Source organism: Sminthopsis crassicaudata, chromosome 1 (assembly GCF_048593235.1).
Source record: "Sminthopsis crassicaudata isolate SCR6 chromosome 1, ASM4859323v1, whole genome shotgun sequence".
NCBI lineage: Eukaryota > Metazoa > Chordata > Mammalia > Dasyuromorphia > Dasyuridae > Sminthopsis > Sminthopsis crassicaudata.
In genome coordinates this window covers 573,888,410-573,914,735 of record NC_133617.1, presented here as the reverse complement: position 1 = coordinate 573,914,735, position 26,326 = coordinate 573,888,410, and the positions used below count along the sequence as shown (strand labels likewise).

At 34.9% G+C, this 26,326-nt stretch overlaps 1 protein-coding gene across 8 annotated transcripts in view; it reads left to right on the top strand.

Annotated features, from left to right (window-relative positions):
- Nucleotides 1-26,326, top strand: part of ATG10 (autophagy related 10) — a 330,517-nt gene that overhangs the window by 12,592 nt on the left and 291,599 nt on the right. For 5 of the 8 annotated variants that reach the window (XM_074282171.1, XM_074282167.1, XM_074282170.1 and 2 more), the window contains exon 2: nucleotides 10,086-10,193. In XM_074282171.1, coding sequence (XP_074138272.1) covers nucleotides 10,086-10,193 — 108 coding nt within the window. Of the gene's footprint in view, nucleotides 1-2,776; nucleotides 2,890-2,912; nucleotides 2,932-10,085; nucleotides 10,194-26,326 lie in introns of those variants that run through there. The other 3 variants (XM_074282165.1, XM_074282164.1, XM_074282169.1) reach the window with 2 other exon arrangements.

The window sequence follows — 26,326 nt, the reverse complement described above, 5'->3', positions numbered from 1 at the left end:
TGGCGGGGGTCCCTCACTGAGGCAGGGTTGAAGGAGATTTTCTCCTTCAAGGATTTTTAGAGTTTCGGGCTCCCTTCTGGTCTTCAGACCTCTTCTGTAAAATGAATGATTAGATGGCTCTGAGATCTCCCTTCCATCTCTAATTCTATGATCCTCTGTTGTAGGAAAGACTAAAACAGTTCATATTAGTATGATTGCATGGTTTGTTGTTCAAACTCTTCCTTCCAAATGGCTCAAATAAATATTCCTAAATTATAAAAACAATTAAATCTTTCTTGAGGCTTTCTGTGAAGGCTCATTTTGGCTTAATTTTTAATTCATTTGCATTGGTTGAAACACAACTGTCCAGTGTGTGTTCTTTTGTGTTTTAGAAAAATAAATCTAAAAGCTATAATGAAAACATATCTTTTAGGTCAGAATTGTATTGCTTTTGGCTAAAAGCCATTGTAGGAAATTCATTCTGTAACTTTCTAGCAGCTATTCCAAGTCCAAATGTTTGTTAGCAGGAAAAATTTGTGAAGTAGGCTGTTTTCCATCTGTCCCACTTTTTTTTTTTTTTTTTTTTTTTTTTTAACTGCTCCATTTCAGTACCCTAAGGTGCTCATAAAATGTGACAGCTGCCCAGGCTCCCCACCACAGTGCCCTAGCCATGTATCCAGTTTGACCCTATGTTCTAAACTCCTATTGCCACCTTCACTTGCTGACATTTAGTAATCCAGTATCCCATTCCTGAGATCCCTGAAAAACTTTCAATCCTTTGGAATCAATTTAAACTAAGTTGCTAATAGCTTAATAATTAGCATTATTTTGAGTGGAAAGATAACAGTATTTAGGGGTCAGAAAGTGTTAGATTCCTGTTTCTAAACTAAACTAGGCATGTGAAATTGGATGAATTATTTCACCTCTCCTTCCCCAGTTTGGATACCTAATAGTAATTTTGTGAGGAAATGTTTTGTAAATCATAAAGCATTAAATAAATGGTTTTTTATTATTATGCTTTCTAGACATCATTTATCCAAGAGTCTCTAGCTACTAAGTGGCAGAGTCTGGGTGATAGCTTTCTTCAAGTACCTGAAAGGCCTTTCCTCCAAAGAGGAATTTTTCTTGTTTTTCTTCTTCCAAGAGGACAAAACTAATAGTGGATGAAAATTAAAAAGAGGGTAAGATTTAGGCTTGTGTAAGGAAAAGCTTTCTAAGAAAATAGTGCTAGCTGAATGAATTCAGAGGAAAAGGGAAGATAAGGGGAGAGAGGGCAGTGATTTTCCAGTCCCTCCCCAAGTCTGCAAGCAAAGGCAAGATGAAAATTGGTTAGAGATGTTGTGCAGAGTATTTGACCTTGGCTCCCATGGGGACTAACAAGCAGCCCCCCCCCCCAAGAAGGGTGGTAGGGCAACAGGAGCCTGCTATTGCGATGACTTTGGGTTGACATGTACACATTCTTACTGGCTAGGACTATTGGAGGACTGAGGGAAGAAAATTGTTTCACCTGACTGGGCTTCCCAAGAGCAGATATATGTCTAAAGATAATGTTTGGTAATTGTGTGAGGAATGGTTTATAAAGGGGAGAGAATGGACTCTGAACCACCTGTTAGGAAATTACTGATGTAGGTTAGGCAGCCGCATATGGAGGGCTCAAACAAAAGTGGCAGGAGTGGGATCCAGAAGAGAGGGCAGATGGGAAAGTCATTGTAGATCTAGAACTCTCCTTGGTAATTGATGTGTTTATTAGTAGAATGGGGATAACAGTCCTATGTTGAGATTAATAAATAATATCTATCTTTACATGATTCTTTTGCTTCCTCCACATCCCTGTGTTCAGTCAGATTGTTAGGTCACAGTTCCTACAAATAACTGTATGTGAAGAGGGGGAAATGGCTTTTCAGATTCTATGTCCCATAATTTAAAAAAATACACCCATCACACGGTAAACAGGGTCAAGATTTGGCACCATAGATTTTTCTGACAGTTGGCACCTTTTCTTATGGGAAAGGTTGGTATAGTTGGATAGCTCAATGTTACGTAATGGCCAATAAGTAGTCTAAACCTTTCTCATTCTTGCCTTTCCCAATTAGGAAAATGACATGGGTGAAAACATCATAGGCCTTTCTCCACCTGTTGGGTCCTTTGGGGGAAGACTTTTGCCTTCACTTCTCCTTCCATTCCTCTCTTCAGAATTTCGTGGCACAGTACATAAAACTCTTAACTTGGAGGTTAGAATATCCAAATTCATTTTAACTTTTCAACATTAATTTCTTCTTCTGTAAAATAGGTTAACACCTGTCTTACAGGATTTGTTGTAGGGATCAAATGAGATGATATATGTGGAGTCCTTTACAAAATTTAAATGCTGTACAAAAGCTAGCTATTTTTGTTATTACTGAAGGTAATAGATTTGGGGAAGTCTTTGAGGAGATTACAACCAATAGTAATGATTCAGTTTGAGGGACTATGAGGGAAAAAAAGTCCCTGGCCCCATTCTAATTTTATCTTTGGGAGTTTACCTGTGAAAATACAGGATAAATTGCTCATAAAATGTGCCTTGGTGTTTTACTTTTTGACCAGCTGGGTACCCAAAATGGGTAAGGTCCTAGATCATATGAAATCACTTCAGAACTATTTCTTCCCCCTTCTTCCCTCCTTTCCCCTTAGGAAAATCTAGGGATATTTATTTATAGTTATATTCAAAAAGGTGAAAAATAATTCTTTATATTAAAAGACCAATTTAAAAAATTCACTACTGCAGAGTGAACATGAAAAATCTGTATTACAGATGAAGGAAGCTCTATGGAGAAAAATCCTTGTCTGTATACATGGAGGAGAGAAGACACTTTCGATCTCTTGCCTGTGTTACCCGTGAGCCATGCTCTGATCCAAATGATCCTGTCACTGGTAGGGGTCTACTTACAGAGTACATCTGGTCTACCTTGAATAGTATGTTCTTTCTAAACTTTGCCCATCTTTCAGTGTCCCAAAACTTTGTGAAGCTGCCAGATCTCATCTTCTCTTGACCCCAAACTCCATTCAACCATGCCAAATACACCCTGTTCCACCCCCTTCCCTAGGAAGATAATTTCATTAATCCACAAAAGCTTTTGGAAGGACCTATGCTATATTATGAAAATCACAATCCTATAATGATCTGGTATGCTCAGATAGTTTGGATTCTTATTTTTCTTTATTTTAGTCTCCTTTTTCCAATCTAGATAATATTTATTTTATGGGGTTTTTAAATTCATAAGAAGAAATGTCACCAACCAAAAATAATGAAAAGTCAGCTCCACCTACACTAGAAAAGAAATCACACAAAATGTTATTTTGGTTGATAGTCGATGGAAATTGTTTTCAATTAAAAAGAAAGAGCAATTGAATCATGCTTATCTATGGTGTAAAGAGTTCACTAAAAAGTTGTAGTATTAATAGTTTCAAGGTAATCTCCTGCATGCCTCCTATCCTATTTACTAGATTGTGTTTTGTAAGTAAGATTACCTTTTCTGCTCTTTGGAAATCACTCAAACTTTAGCTGCATCTAAAAGTTTTATAGTTAGAAGCTTAAAACAATTAAAATAGTTATTTGGTAAATATGAACTGAAGAAAGATTCACTTTCACTTATTTGGCTATAAAAATTATTTTCCTATGAAATAAAAGGCTCATTCTTAAGCAAAAGGTGTGCATTTGCATGACTCAGAGGTAGTAGATTTAATATTTAGAATTAAGACTTTTCTGTTCTTAACGTGTCTTGGACTTATATCTGTTTAAAATTCTTAAGTATTTATGTATCTTTAAGGATTATCTTTGATATATATTTTACTCATAGGCATGCACAAGATTGAATGTTATGACACATCCTGGGGGGCATTACCAATGATACTGTATGGATATGTTATAGGCCAGAACTCTGTACTTGAAACAAGGATTCTTACAAGGTACTAACTCAGTGGAATTGATAAAACAATGCTTGTCTAGCATGGTGCTTAATAGTTCTCTAGTTTAGTATATGAACTTAGTACTTAATATAGTTCTACAAAATTCACACCTACTATGTCTAATTAAAATAGAGCATATAAGCTGGGACAAACTCAGCCAGAGTCAGAGAGCCAGAGAAGACAGGACGAATGTCTTGGAGACAGACTAGGAGAAGATGGAGGACTGGAGGCAGGAGCTCAAGCTCTGGGAGCCAAGGAGAGAGATTCACTCCATCTCACACCACTGTGGTGGCTGGCCTCCTGCACTTCCAGCACTGAGACCAAGGCCCATCTGAAGGCCCTCCAGAAAGCTAGCCAAAGCCCCAGGCAAGGAAACTAGACTTTGAAGGAGATAATAAAGAATTTGGACTTTTTATCCCTGGCTATTCTTGTGGTGATTAATCAACTGACACGAAGGCTGGTCCAGAGACCAACCAGAACACTACATGGATGCATGCATCCTCACTGAAATATCCCTGTGGAGAGATAGGATGATGTAGTGGAACTAAGATGGACTGGCCTTGGAGGTAGGAGGCCAGACTTTTAAAATAGTGGCTCTGACAGGTACTGTTTTTCTCTATGATTTGCAGCATATACCTTTGCCTATATGAATCTCAGTGTTCTACTCTTTTAGAATCCTTGAGAGCAGAGACTTTGCATCATTGCATAGTATATGTATATACTTTGCATCAGACCTGATGCAGAGTAAGTGCTTAATGAGTACTTGTTGATGGATTGATTATAAAATGGGTACAATACTCACTGTATTGTAGCTTGATAGGGTTGTTGTGAGCAAAGTGATTTGAGAACTTTAAAACATTATATTATAACAACTCACATTTAGAGAGTGTTTCAAGATTTTAAAAAGCATTTTCCTCTTCTATGGAGAGAAATTCCTCACTGCAAATGGAAAAGACCTCCTTAACCTCTTGCCTGTGCAGTCAGTAGGTGAAAAATTTTAGTACCCCTGGGTCATGCTCTAATCCAGATGATCCTCTCATTAGTGGTGGTCTGTTTACAGAACATATATGGTCTCAAGTTGCTAAAACTTAAATTTGCACTAATATTTTTGATACACTCTGTATATCAATCAATAGGGCAGTTAATGTGTATTAAATACTTATGTAGCAGGCCCTATGCTAATTGCTGTGGATACCATGACAAAAAGTGATTTGGTGATTAAAATTTAATGAGGAAGTAGCATACATACATAACTATGTACATAATATATATGAGGAATATAAGATTGTCTTGGGAGTGTTTACTTTGCACCGGTAGTTGAGAAAGATCAGGAAATTTGATATAGAAATTGGTACTTCATCTGAGACATGAAGAATACCAGAATTTCCAAAAGGTAGAAATAAGGTGGAAGCATGCTTTAGGCATGGGGGATAGCTGTTGACAAGACACTGAGTGTCATGTGTTTTCCCATTTTATATATGAGGAAGCTGGACCACAGAGAGATTAAGTGACTTGTCCACAGTCAAAAAGATTGAAAGCAGAGATTCCAGTGTAAATAAATGTCCTGATTCTTGGTCTGGGCCTCTTTGCAAAATGCCATGCCATCTTATGAAAGAAAGTTCCCATATCCCAATTTGTATGTCTAAAACTATAAAACCTTGAGAAGACCAGAGTACTAAAACTGTCAAAAGTATATGTATATGCTTTTCATTTTTAATGAGATAAACTACATATAAGCAAGAAATTATCAAATCATAGGACACATCTGTGTGACCTAAATGGAGATGTGTAGATCCTTTTTAATGAAATTCTTGATTTTATAGTCAAGTCATAAAGCACTTGAATTGTTGGATGTCATATCTTTCAGCGAAGCCAAAATTTTAAATTGTTGGAAAATATGTAACTAAAATTATCCCCTTTTTAAAATATATTTGGTCATCTCTCTGATACTACTATTATGTTAACTGGTTAATGTATTGTTATTGAATGGATTTGTAATTTTTAACACTTATTTTGACTAGTATGGTAAAATCTCAGTTAATTGAAATGTTTGGAGAATGGAATATTCTGACTGATTTAACATTAACTAGAGATTTGTTTGAACCATTAATATTTTTTTTTTCCTTAAACATATTTGTATACTTCTCTGCCTTAATAACAAGAGTATGCTGAACACAATTTAATCTGTACTTGATGAGTTAGGATCTCATTATTCTGAACATGAGTTTTTCTTAAACAAGATTACATGGTAAAGTACTAATGATGATGATTTAAATTCAAAACACATTTATTAAATTTTATTTTTAGTTTCAAGTTTAGCATATACCTGCTGTGTCTTAAGTCACTGCTTGTCTCAGAGTTTATGACCTGATTAGGGGTGCTACATGTACACAGAAGCATGATACTGTTGAGATTCAAAGGAGATCCCAAAAGATTGGGGTTGTAGACCCGTGTCATGAGGTGTCTCAAAAGAATTTGCAGGCTTGAACCCATTTCCAAGTGAGGGGGCAAAGTTTATTATAATTGTTAATGCCGATTGAAGTGGGCTAAATTCCAAAAGATTTTAGCAAACAACCTGGAGCAAGAAGATAAATTTATAGGGAAATGATAAAGAAATTAGATGCTTCTTGTCACTGATATGCTAATTTTATGACTTAGTGACTTAGAGGTGGAGTTGAGGAGTGGTCTGGTTTGCCCCTTATTATTGTCTCAGAAATTTTATTATTGTTAGTGGATCTACTGCACTCCCAAGGCCAGATGGCCTTAAATTTAGGCTAAAACTTCCCTATAAATTGCACCTTCTCAAAAGGTGAAGTTTAAACAAAATGTTCAAAGTGCAACAAACACTGGATTTGGAGTGAGAAGATCTGGGTTCAGATTTCTTTCAGATATATTTCTTATTATTGTATGATCAATTTGTGCAAGTCACTTAATCTCATTTTCTTTCCTCATTGGTAAAAGAACACATAGAGGATATGATCTTTCAGGTATTTTACAACTCTAAATAATCTAAGTTTGATCTTTTAATTGTGGAGTTGGAATCAGGGAAGAAGGCTGTGGCTGATGCATTGAACTAGGCCTTGAAAGAAGAGGAGTGTGTTCTAGGCTCAGTCATTGCAAATGACTGTTAGTAAGAAAAGAGAAAAGATCTGGGAAGGCTAATCTAGTTTGGTTTAAATGAAGGGAGGGATAATCTGAACTGAATGAGGAGGGGTAATAGGAAACTAGTCTGGAAAGGGAAGTTGGAACCAGCTCCTGAGGGCCCTTGAAGGTCTGGTATAGGAGTTGGTATTTTATCCTGTAGGTAAGTGAAGCAGTGGAGTTTTTTTTTATGAAGAAAGTGATATGGTCATACCTGTGTAATAAACAAATCATTTTTGACAGTTGTAAAGGTGATATTTGGGGGTGGGGAGATAGATCAGTGAGACCAGTTGGAAGGCTATCCTAACAGTCCAAATTAGAGCCAATAAGGGTCTGACTTAATTTTGTTTAAGTAGAAATATATTGTAATGGCAGATTTGGCAAATGCCCTTGAGCCCTTGAGAGCTTCTTTAATACTTCAAAAGATCTTTAATTTCATCAATTCTTCATTGCTGCCAATTGCAACCCCTCTACACTTTAAACACTTCACTATTTACTGTAACTTATATGTACACAAACATATATACATTGCTAATCAGTATATTTGCATGTATGCATGTATATTATATGCATATATATAATATATTATCTCTAATACATATGGGGCCAGTTTTCTGGTGATAAGCTTCTCTCCCCTTTTTGTCAATAATCTTGTTGGAGTAGAATGTAACTCCTTAGTAATTTTATATTTGGGTTCTCATTTTTGTCATTAGAAATGTAGGTCACTCTCTAAGACAGGCACCAGATTTGCAGTTCAGCTTGCACCTAGTCTTTTAAATCTGATCAGAGACATTCATCTAGTCTATTTGTCTTTTACAGGAGGAAGACCAAATTCTTCTGAATTCATATATAATTGTTGATTGTATGATCCTACAAGTTACCTAATGGTTTCTTCACTTTCTAATTTCAGACCTTCACTTATTTATGGTTCCTCTGATGTGAATGAATTACAGACACTTTGATGAACTGCCCTGGGCTCCAGTTGTCTTTGGCCCCTCTAGCACTATTTTAGGCTAGGTGCAAAGAATAGCCACTATCAGCTACAGTCTGAGTGTTCTTAAGTATTTCAAACGTCACTCTTCTGCCTACTGAGCAAAAATGCCCGTTTTTGTTATTTTGTTTGTTTTTTGGTTTGTGTACTGCTGCCAGAATTTGGTTTTTGAATACTTAAGAAGGGAAGTGGTAAGCACTATGAACTAGGAAAGCTTCATGACAAGTTGACTAACTTCATTTTTATTTCTTCATTGTTTATGGATCCCCTGAAATATAGTTCAAAGACCTCAGTTTAAGGACTAGATAATCAGATCAATTGTCAGGGATATTATAAAGAGAATTCATGCTGCTTATTGTGGGACTAGATGACTTTTTAGGTTTTTCCAACTTTTTGTTTTAATACTTTTGGCATCAGATAATAATAAAAATAAGATAAAAATAAAAATAAAAAGATAAAAAAAAATAAGAATAAATACTCTAGTGATTGAGTTTTAAAAAATGTAACCATGTGGCCAGTTTCTTGTTTTATTCACCTCTTTCTAATTAAAGTAGGGTCAAAAAAGTTTCAGTTAAACAAAGGTTCTAGTTAGTTATATTCTGTTTAATTGGATTTAACTTTTAAAAAAAAAATCAATTTCCTGATAATTCAGATCTCTCATTTATCCAAACCATTTTGTTCCTTTATTTTCTCAGAATTGGATGGATTTGCCCAGTGGAAACTCCAAGTCTTCTTTTATCTTTCTGAACTTACTAGATTTTAGATTAGGATACACACATCTTATATCTTATATTTAAGTGTTAAGACTTTAAAAATAATAGTAAGGGGAAGAAGCATGGCATAAGATATTTTGGGAATTGTGAGTTCTAATCTTAGGTTTGCATATTACCATAGCATTCTCTTTCATCACCTACCACCTCTGTGCCTCAGTTTTCTCTTCTATAAAATGAGTGTTGGACTAATTCGTTCCAGTTCTACAAATTGATATTTCTATATAATAAATTGCAATATATTTCATACTATAGACAACTGCAGGTTGTTTTTGGTTCATTTAAATTTTAAATAAATAGGTATTTTCTTTTTAATAAGAACTTCAAATTTAAAGATTTCATAAAGATGAGAAGGATATGTAATCCAAAGGCTAACTAATATATATTTTGGGTCTTCTGTTTTCTTTTTCTCTCTTCTCTCCTCCTTCCTATTCCATGTTTCCCTTCTTCCTCTTCCTCCTTTCTTCTCTTCTTCCATCCACATTGTAAAATCTCCAGAGGCATTAGGAGTAGTGGGGTACAATAGAGAGATCACTGGATTCTTTGTAAGGAAAAACCTAGATTCAAAACCGGCTCTGAAACTGTGTGATCTTGGGCAAATCACTTTAACCCTTTAGTCTTCAGTTTCCTTAATTGCAAATATAAATTATGTGCTTTATGAGGTTCTTTAGAGTTGATTTTTTTTTTTAAGTTTAAAGGCTACTTAGAAATGTAAGTGGTCATTATGCCTATTGTCATTAAAATGTAGAAAAATTCAATATTGACTTATTGTGTGCTCAGCAGAAATGGCTTTATTCTTCTTTTCCTCATTCACTTAAAATCTTCCATACGATTGCCATTAATCACTTCTTTCTTGGCAACTTCTAGAATGGAGAAAAGGAGTGGGGGAAATAGAATTTAGGTGGAAGGCAGGATAGAAAGGGCTATGAAGACCTCAAAATAGTTATCTGTCTGGAAGTGAAAATGGACTAACTCTTGTTGGAGTCCTGTGGTGCTATATCTGCAGCTCATCTCAAGCTCAGCTGCCACCTATATGGTATCATTGTAACAAAGTGGTGTGCTTCATATTACTTTTATGTGACATAGTTAAAAAATGATGAATCTTAATCTAGTTTTCTGGTTTTTACCTTAATATTTAAAAAAAATGAAAGTGAAACTACCTTTTTAAACTTGTAAAATCAAAATTTTGGCATAACAATTAACATTGTTATAGCGTTCCTTCTGTTTTTAATGTTAACTGAGGTTTTTTTCCCCTACAGATGGCAGAAAATGAGTTCTTAGAAGAAAAAATATTCAAGCAACATTGTGAAAAATTTATTAAGCATTCAGAGGAAATAGGTGATGGATGGGAATGGAAAAATTCAAAGGTAGGAACAGTAATTTTGTTATTTTATGAAGATATGCTATATTATTTCAGTGAACATTAATTAAATCTAGTGAAAGGAAAGCTGATTTGAATTAGTTAAAAATTAGAATTTGCTATAATTGTAAATATTAGATCCTTATTATAGATTATAGATATTGTAGATAAAATTTGAATGCCATATTTGTAAAATGTAAGTTTTATTATTTTCTTTTTTCAATTGATATTTTTATTTTCCCAGTTATCTGTAAAACCACTTTTTTTACATTTATTTTTAAAACTTTGAATTCCAGATTCTCTTCCTTCCTTTCCTCCTTCACTCTCTTTCACATGGGAAGTCATGCAAAAAATTTCCATAAAAATCATGTCAGGTTGATGAGGTAGGGCAGCTAGGTAGTGCAGTGGATAGAACACCAGCCCTGAAGTCAGGAAGACCTAAGGTCAAATCTGGTCTCAGACATTTAACACTTTTTGAAAAAAAATCACATAGTGAAAGAAAACATAGATGTCTCCCTATTTTTCCCTCCCCTCAAAAAACCCTCAAGAAAAATAAAAATAAAAAAACAAAAACAAAGTAGACAAAGAGTATACTTCAATCTGTATTCAGACACAGTTTTTTCATTAGTATGGATAGCATTTTTCATCAAAAGTTTTTCAGAATAGTAGTGGATAATTGTATTGCAGAAAATATCAAAGTCATCCACAGCTGATCATTCCACAATATTGCTATTACTTTGTACACAGTTCATTTCACTTTGCTTAGTTTATGGAGGACTTTGATGTTTTTTCTGAGAGCATTCTGTTCATCATTTCATATAAAACAATAGTATTCCATCATAATTACATACCAGAATTTATTCAGCTATTCTCTTATTGATAGATATCCCTTCACTTTACAATTCTTTGCCCTTAGAAGAGAGCTGCCACAATTACTTTTTACACATAAGTTCTTTTCCTTTTTTAAAGATCTCTTTAGGGATTTATGCTTTGTAGTGGGATTGTTATGTCAAAGGATATACATGATTTAAAAGATCTCTGGCTATAGTTCATATCTTTTGTTCATTTATCATTTGGGGAGTAGCTTTTTTAAAAATAAATTTGACTCAGTTTCCTATTCAAGTAAGAAATGAGACCTTCATCAGAGAAACTTGCTTCAAAATTTTTTTCCCAATTACTTTTGCTAACTGTATTTTCACCCTGTTTATTCTATTTTTTCTCTCCTTTCACCTTGACCCTCTTCAAGTGTTTTGTCACTCCCCCCCATGTTCTCTCTTCTGTCACCCTCCCCTCTTTTCATATTTATTTACCCTTCTACTTTCCTGCAGGATAAGATAGATTTCATTGAGTTTCTGTATTCTCTGCACTTCCCCTCTTTTCCTCCACTTTAAAAGGGTGTTTTTGCCTCTTTCATGGCTGATAATTTGTGCCAATCTACTTACCTTTTTCTATTCTACTTTTTCCTATTCTCCCAGTGCATTCCTCTCTAATCCCTTAATTTTGTTTTTTAGATATTATTCCTTCACGTTCACTCACACCTGTTCCCTCTGTCTAAAGATACTCTAACTGCCATAATAATGGGAACATTTTAATGGTTACAAGTATCATCCTCCCAAGTAGGAATACTAATGGGGCCTTAAGTCCCATATATTTCTTTCCCAATTGCCTCCTTATGTTTCTCCTGAGTCTTGTATTTGAAAATCAGATTTTCTATTAAGCTCTGGTCTTTTCATTACAAATGCTTCAAAGTCTACTATTTCATTGAATGTCTACCTTTTCCTCTGAAGGATTATACTCAGTTTTGCTGGATAGGTGATTCTTGATTGTAATTTTAGATCTATTGCTCTCTAGAATATCATATTCAAAGCCCTTGAGTCCTTTAATATAGAGGCTGCTAAATCTTGCATTATCCTAAACTGTGGCTTTACTGTATTTGAATTGTTTCTTTCTGGATGCTTACAATATTTTTTTCTTGACCTGGCAGTTCATTGAGTTCCATTGAGACATTTCATATTATTTTCTATTTTTCATTATTTTGGTTTTGTTTTATTATTTCTTGATTTCTCATGTAGACATTAGCTTTTATTTGCTCAATTTTAATTTTTTTTCCCCCCTGAGGCTAGGGTTAAGTGACTTGCCCAGGGTCACACAGCTAGGAAGTGTTAAGTGTCTGAAACCAGATTTGAACTCAGATCCTCCTGAATTCAGGGCTGGTGCTGTATCCACTGCGCTACCTAGCTGCCCCCTCAATTTTAATTTTTAAGGAACATTTTCCTCAGTGAGCTTTTGTACTTTCTTTCCCATTTGTCCAATTATGATTTTTAAAGCGTTCTCATCATTAGCTTTTTGTATTTCCTTTTGCATCACTCTCAGTTTTCTTTTTTTACTTTTCCTGTCTCTCTTACTTGGTTTTCAAAGTCCCTTTTTGAGTTCTTCCACGACCTGAGCCCAATTCTTATTTTTCTTGGAGGCTTTGGATTTTGTTATCTTCTGAGTGTGTGTTTTGATGCTCCTTGTCCCCATAGTAACTTTCTGTGGTCAGAATCTTTTTCAGTTGTTTGTTCATTTTTCCAGCCTATTTCTTGGTTTTTAAGTCTTTATGAAAGTAGGGCTCCATTTCCAGAGTGGAGAGTGCACTATCCCAAGCTTCAGGTATTTGGTGCAGCTGTTTTCAGAGATCCTTCTGTGGATCTGACCATAAACACTATCTGACCATAAACACTCTTTTCTGCCCTGGAGCTCTGAGGAGCATCCCCACTTTACTGTAGCTGTGAAGTCTAGTGTGCTAAAGCCACAGATCCTTCCTTGCTGTTAGTGGAGAGGCTTTCTGTGATCTGAGGCCTCTTGAAGCTGCTGTCACTGCTACCCAAGCCTACTCCTGATGTGTTGGTTTCCCAAGGCCTTCTCACCCCACTGACACACCTTTCCTGTTGACCTTCCAAGGTGTCTTTGGTGTTTTTGGGTTGAGGGTTCTAGAAATTGTCAGTACTTTGGTTTATTTGGAGGCCTCAAAGCCAGTTCCTGCTTTGCCTGTGTCAGGGCTGTGTACTAGACTCCTACTCTAATGCCACAGACTTTTTGTGGTGACCTTCTAAGTTGTTTTTAGCTGGAAAATCGTTCCACTCCATCTTTTTGTGTTTTGACACTCTACAATTTGTTTAGAATTATTATTTAGCAGAATTTGGAGCAGTTTGGGGGAGAGCTGAGTGAGTCCTCATCTTTGTTCCACCATCTTGGCTCCCTCTCTTCAGTTTTATGTTTTCAATGTCATATGATTCTTTGCATTAGGCTAATGGCTTATTTAATAAAATCCTTATGCAGCTTATCTTAAATGAATTGTTTGATTGTGAAAGGATTGAATAATTCTGAAAGTTCTTAAAACAGTTTGTTTATACTTTTACTTAATAATCAAGATTATGAAAAAAAGTATGTTTCAGCTAATGTCATAAAATTTGAATTTATAAAGTTTTCCGATATATTTACATTTATTATTATTATGCCTACTTAGAATTCCTACTGAATGTCTACTTGGAATTATTTTCAAGATTGTTCAGTGTATGTATATATACATATGTATGTGTATATATGAATTAATCTGTACATTTATAGTGTATATGTGTGTGTTTACTTCAATATATCAATGAATCTAAGAACTCATCAATGTGGATTTTCTCTTCACTGATACTAGATGCACCCCATTCATCAATCAATGAGAATTTATGAAGTCCCAGGCATTGTGCTGAGCTCTAGCAATATATAGCAAGATAGTACAATTCCTGCTCTCAAAGATTATATCATTAGTCTATCAGGGAAAGCAACATGAACATAGAGAAGAAGTAAATACAAAATACATATGAGGACATGAACTACAAAGTAATTTGGGAGGATAGGTACAAGCACTTGGGAAGATCAGGAAAGGCCTCATGCAAGGGCTGGTATTTTAACTGAGCTCTGAAGAGGACCACAACTTTTCCAAATTGGGAGTGCATGCCAGATAGACAGTAGCCTGTGCAAAAGCAAGGAGAATGGATGTGATGTCTTTTAATTTGTGGGATAAGGTATTTTATCTTATTTTATTTTTATTTTTTAAATTTTATTTTATAATTATAACTTTTTTTTTTTTGACAGTACATTGCATGGGTAATTTTTTACAACATTATCCCTTGTACTCACTTCTGTTCCGATTTTTCCCTTCCTTCCCTCCACCCCTTCCCCTACATAGCAGGCAGTCTTATATATGTTAGATATGTTATAGTATATCCTAGATACAATATATGTGTGCAGAACCAAATTTCTTGTTGCACAGGAAGAATTGGATTCAGAAGGTAAAAATAACCTGGGAAGAAAAACTAAAATGCAGTTTATACTCATTTCCTAGTGTTCCTTCTGTGGGTGTAGTTGATTCTATCCATCATTGATCAATTGGAACTGAATTAGATCTTCTCTTTTTAGAAGATATCCACTTCCATCAGAATGGATGTGATATCTTAATTGAAAAACAGCAGAGAACAGTGTAGGTATAATGAAATATATATGAGGGAAAGTAATATGCAATAAGCCTAGAAAAGTAGATTGGAATCAGGTTGTGAAAGGTTTTGAATGACAACAGGAATTTTGTATTTGATTCAGGATGAATGATATAGCCCTTGGAGCATGGTCAGAAGGAAGGAAGAAAGGAAACAAGCATTTATTAACTATCTGCCATATTCTAAGCACTATGAGCACATTAGAAATAACTCTTTTGATCCTTACTACAACTCTGAGAAGTAGATGAATAAACTTTAGGCAGACAGAAGTTTAGGCCAAATTTGAAAATGGTCAGGTTTATGCTTTAGAAATATTACTTTGGTAGCTATGTGAGAGATGGATTGTAATGTTAAAAAAGATTTGAGGCAGGAAAATCAATTAGCAGCTATCATAATGATTCAGGATAGAGGTTATGGTGACCTGAATTAACACTGTGGCCACAAATAGAAGTAGGAGATGTTTTAGATGTAAAAACGATATGAGGTGGAAATTGGTTGGATATGTGGAGGGAGCAAAAATGAAAAATTAAGGATGTGCACTTTAGTGACTTGATTGATGTTGGTGGACTCAGTAGCAGTGGAGAAGTTAGGAAGCAGATTAGGTTTGGGAGAAGACATAATTAATTCTGTTTTGAACATGTTAGGTTTGAGATGTGTATGAGACACGCATTGAGGATGTCGAATACATAGATTGGAGCTTAGGAAAAAAAATGAGGACAAGTTATATAGATTTGAGAAGCATTTGCATAAAAATGATAAAATTGAAACTATGGGAACTGCTGAGATCACCCAGAATATAAGAAGAGAAGATGACTCAAGACAGAGCCCTAGAATGCATACACCTATGCATAAGGATCAAGGTATGGATGGTGATCTCTCAAAGCACCTAAAAGAAGGATCTACACACATATAAGAAAAAACCAGGAGAGAGTATTTTCACAAAAATCCAGAGAAGAATATCCAGAAGAGGAGAGGGTATAATGAAGAGTATAAAATGCTGCAGAAAGATCAAGAGATGTGGAGTTGTGAACTGATTCAGACATTCTGGAGAGCAATGTGGAACTATGTCGAAAGGGTTATCAAACTATGCATACCTTTTGACCCATCAATGTCTCTACTGGGCTTGTATCCCAAAGAGATCTTAAAGAAGGGAACGGGACTCAAATGTGCAAAAATGATTGTGACATTCCTCTTTGTAGTGCCAAGAAAATGGAAACTGAGTGGGTGCCCATCAGTTAGAGAATAGCTGAATAAATTGTGGTATATGAATATTATGGAATATTATTGTTCTGTAAGAAGTGACCAGCAGGAGGATTTCAGAGAGGCTTGGAGAGACTTACATGAACTGATGCTAAGTGAGATGAGCAGAACCAGGAGATCGTTATACATGACAACAACAAGAATATATGATGATCAATTCTGATGGACGTGGCTCTTTTCAACAGTGAGACTATTCAAACCATTTCCAGTTGTTCAGTGCTGCAGAGAGCCATCTACACCCGGAGAGAGGACTGAGAACTGAGTGTGGAACACAACATAGCATTTCCACTCTGTTTGCTTGCATTTTATTTTCTTTCTCATTTTTTTCCTTTTTGATCTAATTTTTCTTGTGCAGCAAGATAATTATATAGATATGTATGGATGTTGGATTTAACATATTTTTACCATGTTTAACATATATTGGATTATTTGCCATCTAGGAGAGGGGACAGGGGAAAGGGGAGAAAAATTGGAACACAAGGTTTTGCAGGGATCAGTGTTGAAAAATTATCCATGCATATGTTTTGAGAATAAAAAGCTTTAAAAAAAAGATTTGGTTGGAGAAAAGGCTCTTGGCTTTATCAAATGAGAGATCATTGATAGATGGAAAGAATTGTTTCAGTTGACTGATAAGATGAGAAGTCGGAGTATAAGGGACTGAGAAATAAACAAAAGATTTTGGTTTTGAAAAGGAAAGGTATCTGTGCTATGAAACATCAATTCTCAAAAACATTTGGTATGAGTTAAAAAATTGAGAAGGTGACTAATAGAACAGCTTAGGTATACCATATACATATATAATGATCATAATGGCATAACTCAAAGATTCTGTTTCTTTCAATCAGTATTCATCATTTCATAAAAATTGCTGGGAAACTGGAAAGCATTCTTAAAGATAGGTGCAGACTAGCTTCTTATATCATATAAAAAGATAAGTTAACAGTACATACATAGTTTGAATATAAAAGGCCATGTCATTAACATTAAAGGAATAAGGAAGAAAATACCTTTCACAATTATCATTAGGGAAAGAGTTTGTAACATGGGGTAGCAGAAGATAAAATGGGGAAAAACTTGCTTAGACAAAAACAATGCATTTAGAATTACAAGGCAAAAAAATGAGGAAAAATTTTTGTGAGGGTCACATAGCCAGAAAGTGTTAAGTATCTGAGGTCATATTTGAACTCAGGTCCTCCTGACTTCAGGGCTGGTACTCTATCCACTACACCTATTAGCTGCCGAAATAACAGGTGGTTTTCAAGAGAAGAAATTAAGAGTTAAACTTAAGAAAAGAGTCACTTCCCAAAAAGTACAAGCAAAATTGCAGAGAGAAATAAAGAGCTTGACCAAAGGGACTACAAGAGTGTCTGGAAGAAATGAAGAATATTAAAAAAAACTTACATGAGAGCTTTGGGGAAAAAAAAAAAAATCAAAGGGAGAAAATAGGTTAGAACAGAATGTAGGAAAGCTTTCCCAAATAGTGACCTCTCTGAAAAATGTTTTTTGTTTTTTTTATTTTTATTTTTTTGTTTTTATTTTTTTTTCCCCTGAGGCTGGGGTTAAGTAACTTGCCCAGGGTCACACAGCTAGGATGTGTTAAGTGTCTGAGACCAGATTTGAACTCGGGTCCTCCGGAATTTTTTTTTTCTAATTAATTTTCATAATTATAACATTTTTTTGACAGTACATATGCATAGGTAATTTTTTTTTAATATAACATTATCCCTTGTACTCCCTTCTGTTCCGAATTTTTCCCCTCCCCTTTACTACCTCCCCTAGATGGCAGGCATTCCCATACATATTAAATATCTTATAGTATATCCTAGGTACAATATATATGTGCAGAACCGAATTTTGTTGTTGTTGTTGCAAAGGAAGAATTGTATTCGGAAGCTAAAAATAGTCTGGGAAGAAAAACAAAAAAAAATGCTCACAGTTTACACTCATTTCCCAGTGTTTCTTCTCTGGGTATAGCTGATTCTGTCCATCATTGATCAATTGGAATTGAATTAGATCTTCTCTATGTTGAAGATATCCACTTCCATCAGAATACATCCCCATACAGTATCATTGTTGAAGTGTATAATGATCTCCTAGTTCTGCTCATTTCACTCAGCATCAGTTCATGTAAGTCTTTCCAAACCTCTCTGTATTCCTCCTGTTGGTCATTTCTTACAGAACAATAATATTCCATAACATTCATATACCATAATTTACCCAACCATTCTCCAATTGATGGGCATCCATTCATTTTCCAGTTTCTAGCCACTACAAAAAGGGCTGCCACAAATATTTTGGCACATACAGGTCCCTTTCCCTTCTTTAGTATTTCCTTGGGATATAAGCCCAGTAGTAGCACTGCTGGGTCAAAGAGTATGCACATTTTGATAACTTTTTGGGCATAATTCCAGATTGCTCTCCAGAATGGTTGGATTCTTTCACAACTCCACCAATAATGCATCAGTGTCCCAGTTTTCCCACAGCCCCTCCAACATTCATCGTTATTTGTTCCTGTCATGTTAGCCAATCTGACAGGTGTGTAATGATATCTCAGAGTTGTCTTAATTTGCATTTCTCTGATCAGTAGTGATTTGGAACACTCTTTCATATGAGTGGAAATAGTTTTAATTTCATCATCTGAAAATTGTCTGTTCATATCCTTTGACAATTTATCAATTGGAGAATAGCTTGATTTCTTATAAATTAAAGTGAGATGAGGCTTTATCAGAACCTTTACCTGTAAAAATGTTTTCCCAATTTGTTACTTCCCTTCTGATCTTGTTTGTATTAGTTTTGTTTGTGCAGAAACTATTTAATTTGGTGTAATTAAAATTTTCTATTTTGTGATCAATAATGGTCTTTAGTCTCCTTTGGATACAAATTCCTTCCTCCTCCACAAGTCTGAGAGGTAAACTATACTATGTTCCTCTAATTTATTTATGATTTCGTTCTTTATGCCTAAATCTTGGACCCATTTTGATCTTATCTTAGTATGTGGTGTTAAATATGGATCTATGCCTAGTTTCTGGCATGGGTCCTCCTGAATTCAAGGCTGGTGCTCTATCCACTGCGCCACCTAGCTGCCCCCTCTCTGAAAATTCTTAATGAATTTAATTGAATCCTAGGTCATCATTTGACTAAAATCTACTGACAAGGTAGATCTCATTGAGTTACAGGGGTTGGAATCTAGTGGAAGTTTCTTCTTAATCTTAGATCCTAACTCTAGCCTTTTAATATTGACAGTAATACCTACAAAATTCTTGGCAGTTCTTTACATATGAGTTGATTTGAAAATTTGAGGATCTCTTTGAGAATTTCGTAGCTTTAGGGTATAGTTGGAATCAGACTTACCAGGTAGCTTTCTTTGGAAAAACTTGTTGCTATTAGAAGCCTCATTTTCCTTAAAACAACCAGAAATTTCCAGAAAAGGGATATTGCATCCTAGTCTGTTTCAATGTAGGATCAAAATTTTAGTATATGTTTACCTTTAGAGCATTTTGCCCATATGGAATCATTGAGGAGGAGAAATGTCAAAATAGTTTCCGTCTGATGTAAGAAAATGGCTTTAGAAAGGCATTTTGGAAAAAAAAAAAAAACAAATTAGAAGAATTTTTGAGAGCATCAAATTTCAAGCATCCATACATGTAGCTGATTCTTCCTTCACAAAAATATTTTTTATTCTTTAGAAAAATCCTAGAACTAGCACACTGTTTAGAGTTAATGCGATTCAACTTTTACAAATACAATAAAGTATCACTAATGCAGAGTAATCAAAAACAACTTAAATAATTGAAAAAAAAAAGCACAATTGTTAGAATTCTTACAAGATGCTAAGTCACTGGAATGGATAGAGACAGTAATTATGTAATTTAGCAAGATACTTAACAGTTGTCTAGTTCAGTAATGTATTTACTAGAATTCCATGAGATTCATACTAGCATACTTTTAAGGAGCTCCCACAAGTCCACTCTCAGAAGCGGAGTCTGATTCCCATACTCTAGGAGAGTCGAGAGTGATTCGAGATTCCACCGTGGTGCTGGCTGGAGACATTCGGACAAGAGCTCTAGGGAACCAAAGAGAGAGGAAGGCCTCCAGAAAGCTAGCTGAGCTCCAAGTGAAGGAGACAAGACTTGCAGGAAAAAATAAAGGATCTGGAGATAAAATTGGAAAGAGACAGTAAAGGATTCCTGTCTGCATTTTGGGATTATTGAACTGGAACTGAAACTAAGGCTGCCTTCAGAAGTTCCCCAAGAAACCTGCTCCCAGAGAACGATCACGATCTAGAGAAACAGAACATCACACAGAATAATTAAAGAACTAGCTTCATTATCTTCCAGACTTCCTGTGTTTATAAATATATAAGAATGAATGAAAATGCATTTATTAAACATGTGCTAAGTATAAGGGATACTGATAATCTTTACTCTCCAGGAGCTCATATTATGGGGGTTGGGAGAAGAAAGGCAACTCTCATAGAGGAGTAGTGGGTAAGTAAGCATGTTTTGAATAGGAAAGTCACAATGATGCTAACTTAAGGCAGTTGATTGCCATGTCTTTTCCTATGGTAGTATTTGTTTGATAATTGTTCTTAGAACTCAAGTTGGAAGGTGAGGAAATGGGGAGGGAATGATCCCATGCTAGATGGTATATTATATAGATGGCCAGAAAACAGTATGATGGATTTGGGTCATGGTGCATGGTCATTAATCAGATAAAAATAGTTTATAATTTGTCTATTAATTGTATCCAAACTGAGCCATAGAAATGTTTGGAAGAGATTGCTCTCTTAAGGATAGAGGACTTTCCCTTTTTTGTTTGGTTTCCATTGTATATTTGTTTACAAATTTCCTTTTTTTTTTTTTTTTTTTCTGTCAGCTAAGCCATAAGCATTCATTAAGCCAAGTTCTATGCCAGACCCTGGGGATGCTAAGACAAAAAAAAAAAAAAAAAAAAAAAAAAAAGTTCTTGTTTACAAGAAGTTGTGTTCTAATGAAAAAGCAACATAGGTATGTAGAAATAAAAGATAGGGAGGGAATTCATTCAGAATTAGGTGGATCACTATATATACCCTTTGATCCAGGAATACCACACCTAAGTCTGTATCCCAAAGTTGTTATAGAAAAATGGAAAAAAATCCACATGTATAAAAATGTTTATAGCAGCTCTTTTTATGACAGCAAAGAATTGGAAATTGAGGGGATGTCCACTTAATGGGGAATATCTGAACAAATTGTGATATATGAATGTAATGGAATAGTATTTTTTATTGAGAAATGATGAGCAGGGGGCAGCTAGATAGTACAGTGGATACTATAGGAGCAGCCCTGAAATCAGGAGGACCTGAATTCAAATCTGGCCTCAGACACTTAATACTGCTTAGCTGTGTGATCCTGGCAAGTCACTTAACCCCAACTGCTTCAGCAAAAGAAAAAGGAAAGAAAGAAATGAGAGCAGGTTGATTTCAAAAAAGCCTGGAAAGACTTACATGAAATGATGCTGAGTGAAATGAGCAAAACCAGGAGCACATCATATACAGTAACAGTGAATAATCAACTTTGATAGCTCTTCTCAGGAGTACAATAATCTTAAGAAAATTCCAAGAGTCACGCAATCCAAAAGACTATAGAATTTGAATACAGAAAGAAGCATATTATTTTCACTTTTTAAAATTTGTTTTTTTTCTTTTTTATGATTTTCCCTATTGTTCTGATTCTTCTTTCACAATATGACTAATATGATTATTAAAAAAGAGAGAGGAATCAGATAGGGCTTCATGTAGAAGGGATCACAAGGGATTATATATAGGAAATTACAATAATTACACTATTATGGGACATTTTAAATGGGGTACTCTCAAATACCATCTTCTGAATGAAAGTTCTTCCTGATCCTCACACTTCCTGCATATACTATTAGCTAGTTTGTTTATTTTAATTTATCTGCTTTATGTTTATGCTACAAATGCTTGTGTGTATTTGTTTTCCCTCCTACTATAATTTAGGTTTCTTATAAGCAGGCTTTGAGCCTGTGCCTAGTACATAGTAGGCACTTCAAGCTCATTGATTGATTAATGAAAATAGAATTTAAATATAAGTTGCCCATAAGCATAGGGAAAAACTAGTAATATAATAATTGCTCTTACATGTGAGCCTAATACTATCTTTCCTAAAAGAAGGAATTGCTCCAAATATAAACCAGTTAGATTTTTTATGTCCTTTATATATAGGATTAACAGTTTATATTTAATTTTAAAAATCTATAAACCTTGAGGAAAAAAAATAGTGGCTGAGATGAATAGATAGGGCAGAGTGATCCAGGACAGCCTGAGACTGGTCTAATACTTCAGGTTCAAGATTGGAAAGAAAAGAGCATTCATGGTTCATCAAATGATTAATAAAATGAGATATTCTTAGTCCCAGGAGAGGAGAGAGATTCATTTAGGATACTGAATTACGATAGTTAAATGAGGTTTTCCTCTGTCATTTTGTTTATATTACTATTCAAGCCAGTCAGAGATCTTGGGGAGGAGCCAAACCCTTGGTCTGTTTCAGGGTGAGTAAATTTTTGTTGATTGAATAATCACTGAACAAGCTACCCAAATTTTTTTACAGCATTTACACTTCTTTTACTGATTATCGTAAAGCCTTTGATTCATTTTCACACAAATGGCTTCCTTGTGTACTATAAATGTACAAAATAGACCTAAGAATAATGAGAATTCTAGAGTGTTTGCTGTCTACATGAAAAACTCTTTTCTATTTGAAACATTCCACTAACACAATAATGTGAACAGTTGATAAAAATGTGGCATCTTTCAGGAAGACAGCTGAAGTACCTTATGGTTCTGACTAGCCTTAAATCCATTATCTTCTTTCCTAAACTGAACTAAGTATAGCTTTCAATTAAAGAGGGAATTTCAACCACTTGATGTATAAATATGATATCAAGTTATCTATTTACACTATATTTTTACTTATCTTTTACTATCTATTTACACTATCTTAATATATTTAACTTCTGACTTCAACCTCAAAGGCTTAATTCTACTTCATTTATGTAATCTTTCTCTAGTGATATCAAAATGTCATTTAGACTTTGATAGACTGTAAATTCTTAATGTATGCCAAGGAAATATAGATACTTTCTGTTTAAATTCAGAGGTCAAATTGAACCAATGGGTAAAGGCTGTATTTTTTTTTGGTAAGAAAGATACTTTGGTCTCCTTCAGGCTCGACACAATATAAAGCTGTCAATGAGGTTGAATAATTAAGAGACTTACTGGTATCTGAAATCAAAGCTTAATGGGAAAAAAATGCATTTAAAGTAATTTGTAATATATGTACTTTTAGAACTATAAAATGAGCCATAAGAAATCTGGAACGTATTCTTCTAAAAACTTGTACAATATCAATAGAACAAAACTATGAAGCTGTTTTAGAAAGGTTAACAGTTCTTTGCCAAAAAAGGGATAAAGACTTGATGTGTGTGTGGTATACATCACACACACACACACACACACACACACACACACACACACACACACACACACAAAAATTTAACAATTATAGAGGTGCTTTTGAAGAACCAGATATCACTTCATCAGCCTTCAGTAAAGGATGACAAAATGTAACTGAAAGTGATTGAAGCCTATAAATAAATGAGTAGGATACAGATGTGAAATCAAATGGCTCTCCAAATGGGATATCCACATGGATTCAGCCAACAATATGTCAACAGAGAAGCATTGGACAAATGGAGTCATCTAAACTTGTTACAGAAACAGAAAGGTTTATGATAGCAATTCAAGACCATATCATTTCCACCAGAAATTTACAGAATAATTTTTTCTAAAGGAATCTAGCTTTAGTGGTCAATGCAGATCATCTGATAATCTATTTGGCAATTATTTGGTAAGTTGTAAAAGCTGTGAAACACATTTGTTGATTCTTAACATCTACTGAATACCTTGCAAAATGTGATGAGAAAGTTAGAATCACACATGAGATTCTAGTAGGATGACATAGGCCCAGATGACACATATGGGCCTCAAAACATTGTAACAAGAGTATTATCATAGACCAAATTGTTACCTATATTTACTTGGATATGACATTGAGCCATAGAAACTTGAAAACAATTTTTGCCATCCCAAATATGCAATTTCTATACCCTTTTTTTTTTTTTTTTTTTTTTTTTATAAAGCTTTTAAAATTTAGAGACTTAGAAGAAGAAATAAAAATCATGTGGAATCTGGATGAGGTCCATATTATCCCCATGGTACTGTTTGTTACTGGAGGTGTACTGAAGATTAACTTATTTACTAATACTTTTATTTAACTATAAAAGTAGTTATTTTATCCAGCTGTGCCACAGTCTGTAGATCCATAAATGTAAAAGAAAAAGAGTAAGATAGTGACTTGTCCTCATATGAACTCTCTAAGAAAGATTTCACATATTCATATTATATCTCCCATTTTACAAAGTGCTTGGAGGTTTGAAGAATGATTTCCTCACAGAAGTCTAGTGTGCTAGGATGAATTGGGATTATTAACAATGATTATTAACAGCTGATAGGAAGCAGAAGTCTAGAGATGAGGTGACTGTCCCATCTAATAATATGAGTAAGCAAAAGAATCTAAAGGAATTATTATTATTATTATTTTAGAGAAATTAAAGGAAAAAACTATCCAAAAATATTGTGAGTTCTTGTCATGAAGAATGTGTACTTATATTTACATTTGGGGAAAATTACAGAATCAGAAAGAAATTAACATCAAAGAAAAACATACGTTGTCCCTTCTGAAAGTATTTCTTTCTAAAGTTTAAGGTTCATTCCTTTCTTCAGCATTTTTTGTATTTCCTTTACCAAATTGACTTTTTTATCATGATTTTTTTGGTATCATTCTCATTTTTCTTCCCATTTTTCCTTTTTCTCCTTTACTCCTTTTCAAGCTCTTCCATGGTCCAAGATCAATTTATATTTTTCTTGGAGGCTTTGGATGTAGGAGCATTGATTTTGTGATCTCCTTACTGTGTGTTTTGATTTTCCATAGTCACCACAGTACCTTTTATAATCAGAATCTTTTTCTGTTGTTTGCTCATTTTTCCAGCTTATTACTTGGCTTCTAACAATTTGTTTAAAAAAAAAAATTTTTTTTCAGTTCTTCCAAGGAGTTTTGTTCAAAGGAGAGGTATGCTTATTACTCTCCAGGCCTGGGTTCTGATCTGTGAGCTGATCTCTGATCTTTGAGCTGATCTCTGATCTTTGAGCTTTTGTATCTTCTGTCCTGGAACTGTGAGGAGAGTCCCCACTTCAAGTCTTGATGTGCTAGTGCTCTTCCTTGCCCTGGGACTACCACCCAGATCAGAGTATGGGCAAAGTAATGGAATCCTGCCTCGGTGCCAGCAAACGGATTCCCCTGTATTCTCCTTCTGGCCAGTTTGACAACTTTGCTCTCTGTGGACTGAGAGCTCCTGAATCAGTTATTGCTACTGCTAAATTTGTCATAATTGATCATCATGCAATCTTGCTATTGTTTACAATGTTTTCCTGGTTCTCAGTTCACTCAGCACCAGTTCTGAAATCAGCTTGTTCATTACTTCTTAAAGAACAATAATATTCCATTTTCAGCTGTTCCTCAATTGATGGACATCCACTGAATTTCCAGTTCCTTGTCGTCATCAGAAGAGTTGATACAAACATTTTTGTATAAATGGGTCCTTTTCGTTCTTTTATGGTCTCTTTGGGAAAAAAGACCCAGTAATGACACTGTTGAATCAAAGGATATGCCCAGTTTTAAAGCCCTTTGGGCATAGTTCCAGATTTCTTCCCATCAGTTCACAACTTCACCAACAATGCAGTAGTGCCCCAATTTTCCCACATTCCCTCCAGTATGTATCATTGTCTTTTCCTGTCATCTTATCCAAGATGGACTGAAAAGGAGTTCTGACTATTCTCTTTATAGTTAAGTCACGAGAGTATATAACACAAATGTTATGTTTGGATACATCTGTAAAGATAGTTGGTTCTTCAAGAGGAATCTTAGAAATTTTTCTTCAAAAATCCATTGCCAATTATGTAACAGTCTAGTTATCTTTAATGGAGACCCATGTATAAAATTTGGAGCCATGGCTAATAAAATTTGCCACTCTGGGATGGTTTCACAGCATACATTAATTTTTGCATTGGTATAAAAGGTGTATATCTTGTTAGGTTTTATCCCAGATAATTGTACTGCTTGCTTAATGGCCTTTCATAAAATTCTAGCCACAAGCACTGTTTGTGCTGGGAGGTTCACCCACTCTTTCACACTGTCTCCTTGATGAAGGACTGCTGTGGGTGCCTCTTGTGTAG